At 46.2% G+C, this 11559-nt stretch overlaps 1 protein-coding gene across 1 annotated transcript in view; it reads left to right on the plus strand.

Annotated features, from left to right (window-relative positions):
- Positions 1–11301, plus strand: part of LOC126187539 (U6 snRNA-associated Sm-like protein LSm1) — a 43243-nt gene extending 31942 nt beyond the window's left edge. Inside the window, exons 2-3 of the mRNA XM_049928686.1 lie at positions 4468–4652; positions 10399–11301. Coding sequence (XP_049784643.1) covers positions 4468–4652; positions 10399–10572 — 359 coding nt within the window. The 3' untranslated portion in view covers positions 10573–11301. The remainder of the gene's footprint in view (positions 1–4467; positions 4653–10398) is intronic.
- The last annotated feature ends 258 nt before the right edge of the window (positions 11302–11559 follow it).

Raw genomic sequence — 11559 nt, forward strand, 5'->3', positions numbered from 1 at the left:
GCTAGCCATTAACAAGACCCTCCATTTTGTTACTCAGACCGCTCCAAACTGTGTTTTAATACATACCGTCTCACTGAGCAGCCTACAGGCTAAATACCGATGCTGCTCTCATCACCCTTTGGTCTTTACTATCAAAGACCTTCTCTCCAATCCTTGGCCTCAGTTGTCTTTCTCTAAGTCCCAAGTCATGTAGGCAGACACTTGTCCCCCATTTCCTTTCATGATTCCCTTCCCTTTCCCGCCCGCCCCTTTTTCCCCCCCGCCCCTTTTTCCCCCCGCCCCTTTTTCCCCCCCGCCCCTTTTTCCCCCCCGCCCCTTTTTCCCCCCCGCCCCTTTTTTCCCCCCGCCCCTTTTTCCCCCCGCCCCTTTTTTCCCCCCGCCCCTTTTTTCCCCCCGCCCCATTTTTCCCCCCGCCCCATTTTTCCCCCCGCCCCATTTTTCCCCCCGCCCCATTTTTCCCCCCGCCCCATTTTTCCCCCCGCCCCATTTTTCCCCCCGCCCCATTTTTCCCCCCGCCCCATTTTTCCCCCCGCCCCATTTTTCCCCCCGCCCCATTTTTCCCCCCGCCCCATTTTTCCCCCCGACCCTTTTTTCCCCCCGACCCTTTTTTCCCCCCGACCCTTTTTTCCCCCCGACCCTTTTTTCCCCCCGACCCTTTTTTCCCCCCCGACCCTTTTTTCCCCCCCCGACCCTTTTTTCCCCCCCGACCCTTTTTTCCCCCCCCGACCCTTTTTTCCCCCCCCGACCCTTTTTTCCCCCCCCGACCCTTTTTTCCCCCCCCGACCCTTTTTTCCCCCCCCCGACCCTTTTTTCCCCCCCGACCCTTTTTTCCCCCCCGACCCTTTTTTCCCCCCCGACCCTTTTTTCCCCCCCGACCCTTTTTTCCCCCCCGACCCTTTTTTCCCCCCCGACCCTTTTTTCCCCCCGACCCTTTTTTCCCCCCGACCCTTTTTTCCCCCCGACCCTTTTTTCCCCCCGACCCTTTTTTCCCCCCGACCCTTTTTTCCCCCCGACCCTTTTTTCCCCCCGACCCTTTTTTCCCCCCGACCCTTTTTTCCCCCCGACCCTTTTTTCCCCCCGACCCTTTTTTCCCCCCGACCCTTTTTTCCCCCCGACCCTTTTTTCCCCCCGACCCTTTTTTCCCCCCGACCCTTTTATCCCCCCGACCCTTTTATCCCCCCGACCCTTTTATCCCCCCGACCCTTTTATCCCCCCGACCCTTTTATCCCCCCGACCCTTTTTTCCCCCCGACCCTTTTTTCCCCCCGACCCTTTTTTCCCCCCGACCCTTTTTTCCCCCCGACCCTTTTTTCCCCCCGACCCTTTTTTCCCCCCGACCCTTTTTTCCCCCCGACCCTTTTTTCCCCCCGACCCTTTTTTCCCCCCGACCCTTTTTTCCCCCCGACCCTTTTTTCCCCCCGACCCTTTTTTCCCCCCGACCCTTTTTTCCCCCCGACCCTTTTTTCCCCCCGACCCTTTTTTCCCCCCGACCCTTTTTTCCCCCCGACCCTTTTTTCCCCCCGACCCTTTTTTCCCCCCGACCCTTTTTTCCCCCCGACCCTTTTTTCCCCCCGACCCTTTTTTCCCCCCGACCCTTTTTTCCCCCCGACCCTTTTTTCCCCCCGACCCTTTTTTCCCCCCGACCCTTTTTTCCCCCCGACCCTTTTTCCCCCCCGACCCTTTTTTCCCCCCCGACCCTTTTTTCCCCCCGACCCTTTTTTCCCCCCGACCCTTTTTTCCCCCCGACCCTTTTTTCCCCCCGACCCTTTTTTCCCCCCGACCCTTTTTTCCCCCCGACCCTTTTTTCCCCCCGACCCTTTTTTCCCCCCGACCCTTTTTTCCCCCCGACCCTTTTTTCCCCCCGACCCTTTTTTCCCCCCGACCCTTTTTTCCCCCCGACCCTTTTTTCCCCCCGACCCTTTTTTCCCCCCGACCCTTTTTTCCCCCCGACCCTTTTTTCCCCCCGACCCTTTTTTCCCCCCGACCCTTTTTTCCCCCCGACCCTTTTTTCCCCCCGACCCTTTTTTCCCCCCGACCCTTTTTTCCCCCCGACCCTTTTTTCCCCCCGACCCTTTTTTCCCCCCGACCCTTTTTTCCCCCCCGACCCTTTTTTCCCCCCCGACCCTTTTTTCCCCCCCGACCCTTTTTTCCCCCCCGACCCTTTTTTCCCCCCCGACCCTTTTTTCCCCCCCGACCCTTTTTTCCCCCCCGACCCTTTTTTCCCCCCCGACCCTTTTTTCCCCCCCGACCCTTTTTTCCCCCCCGACCCTTTTTTCCCCCCCGACCCTTTTTTCCCCCCCGACCCTTTTTTCCCCCCCGCCCCTTTTTTCCCCCCCGCCCCTTTTTTCCCCCCCGCCCCTTTTTTCCCCCCCGCCCCTTTTTTCCCCCCCGCCCCTTTTTTTCCCCCCGCCCCTTTTTTTCCCCCCGCCCCTTTTTTTCCCCCCGCCCCTTTTTTTCCCCCCGCCCCTTTTTTTTCCCCCCCGCCCCTTTTTTTTCCCCCCCGCCCCTTTTTTTTCCCCCCCGCCCCTTTTTTTTCCCCCCCGCCCCTTTTTTTTCCCCCCCGCCCCTTTTTTTTCCCCCCCGCCCCTTTTTTTTCCCCCCCGCCCCTTTTTTTTCCCCCCCGCCCCTTTTTTTTCCCCCCCGCCCCTTTTTTTTCCCCCCCGCCCCTTTTTTTTCCCCCCCGCCCCTTTTTTTTCCCCCCCGCCCCTTTTTTTTCCCCCCCGCCCCTTTTTTTTCCCCCCCGCCCCTTTTTCCCCCGCCCCTTTCCCCCCCCGCCCCTTTCCCCCCCCGCCCCTTTCCCCCCCGCCCCTTTCCCCCCCGCCCCTTTCCCCCCCCCGCCCCTTTCCCCCCCCCGCCCCTCCCCCCCCCCGCCCCTTTTTTCCACCCCCCGCCCCTTTTTTCCACCCCCCGCCCCTTTTTTCCACCCCCCGCCCCTTTTTTCCACCCCCCGCCCCTTTTTTCCACCCCCCGCCCCTTTTTTCCACCCCCCGCCCCTTTTTTCCACCCCCCGCCCCTTTTTTCCACCCCCCGCCCCTTTTTTCCACCCCCCGCCCCTTTTTTCCACCCCCCGCCCCTTTTTTCCACCCCCCGCCCCTTTTTTCCACCCCCCGCCCCTTTTTTCCACCCCCCGCCCCTTTTTCCACCCCCCGCCCCTTTTTCCACCCCCCGCCCCTTTTGGAATCTGAAGTACAGAGTTTTTATTCATATATTTAGTGGATAACCATCAAATGTCTGGGATATAACAAGTTTTTTGTGTCAACTATAAAATTTAGTTATTGTGGCATGACAAATAATGAAACTGTCTAACTTACTTATACAAAAAATGGCAATTTTAGACCCAGTGCCCCTGACTGGAAAAAATTTCTGCAGATGTCCGTATGTGCTGTGATTTTTGCAGAAACTTGAATGGCATTTGTCGAGTAGGTTGCAGTTAAGTAGTTGGTAAGCTGACCGTGGACTATACATATTATAAGGCTGTGACCAGTGCTGGAAGAATGTTAATAGGTTAGTAAGTAGGCAGAAAGACCCATACCATTTAATTACCACAAACAACAACAACAACAACAACAACAACAACAACAACTGTAGTTCCCAGTAAGTTTTGAAAGAAGTGAACCAGTACTACAGTCCACGTTTTCTATTCTTCAGAGGATATTTTGTGCTGTTTTACTTGCTGTATCTCTTTGTTCTTTATGGAGGCAGCTGTGCCCATGGTGTGACCTAAAGTATCCATTTTTCTTTTGTTCAAGTATATTTATTTAACCCTAGAAACAAAAATGTATCTATTTTAGGGCTGAAGATAAATGTGATAGAATGGGTAAAGGGTCAGTCTATCTTGAAGTACATTGTATTGTGTGTCGGCAATGAAACTTCCTCTTGTATTCTAACATAATTTCCAAATAATGCAAGTAATTGTGTTCTTTTGTTTGTTCCTCCAGAGTAAAATTGCCTGTTAACAGTAATCATACAACTCCACACAATGATAGAGAAATATGTGTGTTTCCTTCCAAACATTGATTGTTATTGTGTGCCATCATTGGGTATTGTGTATTACTGATTGCATGATGGATGAAAGAGGCACCACAGCAAATAGTATTAACAGCAGCACATCATGATGCTATTTTACTAGTGACCAATTACAGCAGGTAGTTTCATGTGAAAGCGGTATTCTGTCTGCCTCTTTGGGACATTCAAATGTACGTCGTGAATACTACAGGGTCACACCTGACAATGGTGGCACTACATGTGCCTCAGAAAACGTTCTGTTCAGCTCTTTGTAAAACAGTGATCTGATTTTATTCTGAAGTTAAAAATTATTTGTATTTATGTTTCAGTAGTGTGCTGCTTTAGAATTATTTCGAAGGTGCATCATTCTTGTTACGAATGTGTGTGGGGTTAGACTAAATGCAAATTTGTGTAGTTGAAAATGTCCAGAGATATGTAAATCATCATTGTTTCTAATCATCAGAAAAGCTGATGGTGCTTCTGCGAGATGGAAGAACCTTGATTGGATACCTGCGCTGTGTCGACCAGTTTGCGAATCTCGTCCTGCATCACACTATTGAGAGGATACATGTTGGCAAGGACTATGGTGATATTCAACGTGGTGTTATCATTGTTCGTGGTGAAAATGTAATCCTGCTTGGAGAAATAGTAAGGCTTGTTAGAAATTTAGTAAAAATATTTAATGTTTTATTTGTTTTGACTGTTAAGAATGTTTTCATTTATTACTGTCTTTAATTGAAATGTGGATACATCATTTCACAGATGTTGTAAGAATTTTGTAACAGAATTATGGCCTGTGAATTTTATCGTCATCAGATTTGTAGTTTCCTAAACATTACCATTACACTGGAACTCGTAGTTTGAAGCTGTTTCATCACACTATCTTTGCTCATTTGCTGAGGCCCAATGTGTAATTTTTTGCATTTTCTATTTTTACAATAATACATTTTTGTTTCTTGATTTATATTATGTTGCTGTCAATGTTCACCTCACTGTTGTCTACATGTCATCTTAATGTTAGTGCCATCAGTGCAACTTCCTATTTGCAACATTTCCGGAAATGTATAAGGTAACTTAAAAAGATTGGAAATCAGGTGGAGCATAAGAGGAAAGGAAAGATAATCTATAAAAATCATGAGAAAGGGGACAAAGTGAAATATAAATTATGAAAATGGAGAATGTAGAATATGAAATTCTCCATTCACCAAAATGATCACCAGGGGATTCACGGCTCTTTCATGAGTTCATGCAGGGCACACACAGGGCCCTGAGCTATCGTGGCCCATTGTTCCGTCCAGTGCTGCATTCCCTCCCCTGTACCCCTCCCTCCCTGCCCCCCTCCCCCCCTCCTTCTCCTCTGCCCCCCCCCCCCCCCATCTGTGTGTCCTTGCTTACATAGGACTGGCTGTCCTCAAGGATTCTGGTATTCCTTCCGGCTTTTGTTCCACTTTCTGTATCATTTTAATCTTTCCTTCTGAACATTTATGGACCCCAATGGGGTTTGACCTCCCCTTCTAAATTTTCTCTCCATAGTGTGAGCCAGCTGGGGAAGAACACCTTATCTAGCATCTTAGGCATTTGGTCTTACCCTCTCTTCCATCCTTTCCTCAAATGCTTGAGCCCCCTGACAACACACAAATCACACTTCTGATAACTGGGCTGATATCTCCCCTTGTATGCTTAAGAGTGGTTGCTTGTCATTTGGGAGCATTGAACTCCCAACAATGGCTGCCCTTGCTATGGCTGGTTGGCATCTACAGGAGAGCCCCTGATTGGAGTGGGTGATATCAGGGTGGACACTTTGCGTGTGAAAAGCATTCCTCTATGGCCGCCTCTTCAGTTGGCAACAGATCTTGTAATGCTGCTTCTTATAACCCTGCAGTCTTCCTTTCCGTGGCTACACTCTGGTAAGTAGGCCAGGCTCACTGGCTTTGGGTGAAACCTTTCCCTGCTACCAGATCTGCACCAGGACTGACAGGGATGCTCTCACCACCATAAACCTGTTATTTTTCATGGAAACTATTGAAGACAAGTGTGGTGAAGCAGAATTCTGATTAAGATGCTGTCTGTGGTGTCACCGGCAGACACCACACTTGCTAGGTGGTAGCCTTTAAATCGGCCGCGGTCCGTTAGTATACGTCGGACCCGCGTGTCGCCACTATCAGTGATTGCAGACCGAGCGCCGCCACACGGCAGGCCTAGTCTAGAGAAACTCCCTAGCACTCGCCCCAGTTGTACAGCCGACTTTGCTAGCGATGGTTCACTGCCTACATATGTTCTCATTTGCAGAGAAGACAGTTTAGCATAGCCTTCAGCTACATCATTTGCTACGACCTAGCAAGGTGCCATATTCAGTAATTAGAATGAATTCTGAACAGACAATATTGTGAATCATGTACCGTCAAGAGCGACGTTCATCATTAATGGATTAAAGTTAAGTATCAAACTAATTACGTCCACTTTCTGAATTCTAATTCCTTGTCATGTTCCAGACCTCACGTCATTATAATCCTTCCGTCCTAATGCCAGCCTGCGTGAGCTAAAACGCGTGCATTTCGGCCTCCATTCGTAACACTGTGTTGGCTCTTCAGCCAACACTACACTGTCAGGTTTGTTTTTGATGAAAAGTACTCCTGTCACCCAACCTGTGGCCCTTTGTGCCTGTGGCCACCTTGTCGACATCCCTGTGTCCAGTACTCTTCACCAGTCTTTGAATATGGTTCAGGAAGTCATGTTTCATAGGAACCTCATCCTTGAAGCTGATGAGGAACTCCGCACCAATCTGGAATGGCAACACATTCATTTTGTTTGGCATGGATAGAGACAATTTTGTTGATACCAGTGCTTTTATTCCGGCATTTGAAGGGGTACTCTACCGGAGGTCGAGGTTGTGTGTTACCAGTGTGACTTGAAGCCTTACATCCTGCCACCTGTGAGGGGTTTCCAGTGTTCGCATTTCCAGCACACATCTTCCAGCTGTACAGTGGACCCTGTATGTGGTGAATGCGGAGAGCCACTCTGCGAGGGCAGCCCCTGTTATTCTGTCATCTGTATGTTGTCTGGTTTAAAAGAAGGAAAAGAAGATACAGGAGTATAAATCAGTTGATCATTTATCAAATGCTGAGACTCGTCAGAAATAGGACTGTCTTCACCCTGTGTCTGTGGTATGTAATTTTGCTGCCTCAAGTCCTTTCCACCTCTTTCCTCATCCTTATTGCCCCCCCCCCCCCCCCTCCGCTCTCCTATCTGCTTCCCCTGCTGTTCCCATGTCCTCTCCTCTGAGTGCTGCTCCCTGTACCCAGCTGGAGAAGTGTCCCCATTCTTCAGTGCCTGCCCGTGGTGAGTCTTCCTCCCCTCCCGGAACCCCTTCCCCCAGTGTCTGAGACCAGTGGTCTTCTGCCACAAGTCACACAAGTTGGCCGCAGGACCCACAGTCTGTGTGCCCTACTCGAGCTATGATAATGACGACGACGAGGCGGAGGAGGGGGGGGGGAGGGGTAGTGTGTGTCACAACATGAATCAGACATCTCGTTTATGGATATCACCCCATCCTTGTTAGTGGCTGATGGTGGCTGGTGGCTCAGCAGCACGACCAGTTTCGGCCCCTTAGCCTTCCACTTGGAATTCCCGTTTCATACTTTTTCAATGGAGTTGCAGTGAATACTACTATCATCTTCTGGAGTTGCAGTCCCTTATTTTCTTTTGCTCCACAGCTTGTCATTCTCCAGTAATCTCGTTTTACCAATTATCACTCACCGACCCTTCATAGGTTCTGTGCTCTGTCAGCACTTTGAGGGCTTCTGATGGTGCATTCACATTTGTTCATAGGGTTGTTGTTGGTACATGGATCGCCCTTCATACTGAATTGGAAGCAGTTGCCATCCAGGTTTACTTGGACTCTGCGGTCATGGTTTGCCATCTCTGCTCCCTCTTGACGTGCCGCCTACACCCACTTGGGCCAGAATTAAAGGCTATGTTTCAGCAAAACACAGAACATGTAAAATGTCTGGTTTTCAGAGACAAATTCAGTGTGTACGTTCCCTTTGGTGTCAAAAAAATGGATCAACATTATTTTCACATTTGACTTTCACTTGTCGCTTTTTTTGGTCGAGGTCAGCCAGGTGATGACTGTTGTTTACTTTCTGGATTGTACCCATAGCACCATGACTCATCACCTGTAATGATTTTATTGAAAAAATGTGGATCATCTTTGAACGCGTCCTTCATTTTGAGACAGGCTTGAACGCGACGGTCCCTTTGATCTCCGGTAACAAGCTTTGGCACGAATTTTGCTGCCACTCTTTGCATCCCCAAATTGATGGTCAAGATGCGCTGAATTGAGCTCCAGGACAACCCGGACAAGTTCTCAAGTTGGTCGATTGTCCTGCATCAATCTTCACTGATGAGATCTCTGATTTTGTCGATGTTGTCTTCGCTTCGAGCAGTTGCAGGTCGACTGGAACGGGGCTGATCTTCAACCACCATTTCTCCCTTTTTAAACTGAGAAAACAATTCGTATACTTGCGTTTTACTACGAGCATGGTCTTTACAGGCCGTCTGAACTCTTCCTTATGTTGTTATTTATACTCACATCCTTCATTACCTGTGGTTGAGGAACTTCAGGAAAGTAAATGTGTAGTGACATTATTTTCACTATGACCAACATCTACAATGGATTCGAAGATGGAAGTCATATTTCATTCATTTACCATATTTCTGTGCAGTGATTACTCTCTTCCCCAATAAAGAGTTGTCTCAGTATATTCAAGCTCTCAGAGTGAATCAGCATATTATAGATTTCATGATGAGCATCACTGATGATGCTGTTATTACAAGAGCACTGTTCAGTTGTATTTATATAGCCATTTTATGGATATTTATATAAATATATTAAGGAGGGATCCCTGGTGGAATATAAACAATGGGAGGAATAAAGGTTATATCTTGTCATGTAGATGAAGTGTTAAATCATCAATAGACATAAGAGAACATAGCTTCCAGATGAATAATAAAAAAGGGAGAAAGGAGGTGGAAGTGGGAGGGAGGAGTAGTTGATGGCTGGGAGGCAGAGATAGCAAGTGCACAGAACAGAAAGTGGCACTGGTTGAGCCAGAGGAGGTAGTTGTGCATAGCACACGGTGACATGGAAGAGTGGATTGGGGGAGATAGAACAAGATGTCCATTTCAATATTGTCATGGCTCTTCTGCAGCCCAGATATCAACAAAAAATCTACTCACCAAATGGTGGCAGGAGAAAAAGCAATATAAAAGTTCAGGAAATGTGCAAGCTTTTGGAATCATTGGATTCTTCAGGCAGAAAGGTTGAAGGCGAAGGAAGAGGGATGAATTAAAAGGAGTGGCCAGGTTTAGGAAATTGAGAGTCATAGAAAGTTGTCCAGAACCCAAGTCAAGGGAGAATTACAGATGGGATGAGAAGAAAAGACTGACTCATGGGGACTGCATTGGATGAGATTTGTAACCCTGAGAGTTTAAAGGTGTTAGATAGGGTAATAAGCTCTCAGGTTTTCAAATCTTGTCTGGTGCAGTCACAAGCAGTCTTTCCTTCTCATCCCATCCCGTAATTCTCCCCTGACCCTAAGTTCTGGGTAAAGTAACTTGGGATGTGGTACTGTTAAATGTATCGTGTGAAATGTACTCCAACAGTTGCAGTGCAGTTTCATGAGTACAGGAATACATACATACAATACAATATATAAAACTATAGAAGTGTATCTATATTAGAGTTTTCAGTATGTTGACCATTGTGAAGGTGATTGAAGTAATAAACTTTGTAGTGAACCATTGAAGATAGAAGTTTCCTTACATCAAAAATGTAACAAGCACCCATCATAAACCTGCAAAAGTTCGTGTATAATTCAGACTCATTTTGTGCAGACATGGTAAATTTCTGATTTCTTGACATGTGCGTAAACTGTTTGCATTACTTGTTTTACAATTACTTTATTACTCATGTCTTTAGAAATAGTAGAATAAAAGGCTTTATCAGTAGCATTTCTAAAGGCGTAAAAAAAAATTAAGGCTTGCTGCCTCAACTTTCATACATTGTAGAATTCTATTCAATCTCTGCATGTCCGTATTTTTTCCCTTTTTTATTTTTATTTTATTTTTACAGGAAACATTTTTGTTATATTTGTGAAAATTTTTTAGTATCGCGGCATAGTAATGCAACTCGTGAGATGGAGGGTGTATTTGAAATGTGTACAGCTACTTTAAAGCCTCTAACATTTTTAAGTGTTCAGTACATCGAAAGCATATTAAAAACAGTGTAACTCAAGTTGGTTGAATTTTGGAAGTTGGTATTTAGCAGATGCTTTCATTTTATTTAATAGGGGATAATTTACATAATGTCTTTCATATACTTTATATGTTGCAGGACCCAGCTAAAGAAAATGATCTCCCACTGAATAAAGTATCTGTAGATGACATCCTTGACTCACAGCGTCGTGAACAAGAGGCACGTCAGGAGCGAGAGAGGCTGCTGGCAAAAGCACTAAAGGAGCGTGGTTTGCAGTATATTCCGGATCTCAGCCATGATGACATGTTCTGAGGCCCAGCTAGGGAAGCATCAATGAATGAGCTGGTTTAACATTGAAAATGTACACATTTTGTACAATAAGAAAAACTGAAGCATTTATGCACCGCTGAAGATGTGAACAGAAATGGATGGATGAACTTTGTCCAGGTCATTAACTGGAAAGAAATAGTTCCACAATTTTCTTTGTCCAGAGCTGATTATTTTTGTGCAAGTAATTTTTTTCTTTTTAAGGTTTCTACACAGATATGTTAAGAATGACCATATTTTCTTTCATTCATTTGATACTGTGATAAAGAGAATGCAAGCTGTGCAAAATTATGAAAATGTTTTGTAAAATAAACATGATGAGTCTCATATTTAGTTAGAAGCTTGTAAATTTTGTACAACTTAAAGTGGCACATGAGGAAATGTGTCTATGTAAATGTGTGTATGTGAGCAGCAGTTCAGCTGGCATTATGTTGCTGCTGAGTGGACCATTCCAAATTTACTCACCACTTGTTAGTTACATCCGGGACATATTTTGGAATGAGACTACGTGGCTGAAAATACGGACTGCTACACACAGAGATGGCCAGAAACCAAAACCAAAATCCAGCCCTTTGAAGCATCCCTAGAATCAATAATTATTCTGTCTATTGTTAGTAATTAAATTTGAGATTATGAATTTGTTTTGTTATGAAGATAATGATTTTTCTCTCAGTACTTTCTGAATTAGTCACAATAAGATGCCACTGGACTTTTTTTTTTTTTTTTTTTTGTGTTAAAATAACTTTCAAGCAAAGTAGCAAACTTTTTTCAACCACTGTACTTAGTTTCTTCCTATGTGTTATCCGAGACTTAATGCAGATCAAATTTATTTACATAAATAATTAGACTTTATTGGTGTTGACCAATTACACAGACAAAATCAGATCTGACTATAATTAAAAACGCACGACAGCATAATTCAGTAATAGAGCTGCATTAACACAAGATACATTTGGCTGTCTGGGAATACAT

The sequence above is a fragment of the Schistocerca cancellata genome, chromosome 5 (assembly GCF_023864275.1).
Source record: "Schistocerca cancellata isolate TAMUIC-IGC-003103 chromosome 5, iqSchCanc2.1, whole genome shotgun sequence".
NCBI lineage: Eukaryota > Metazoa > Arthropoda > Insecta > Orthoptera > Acrididae > Schistocerca > Schistocerca cancellata.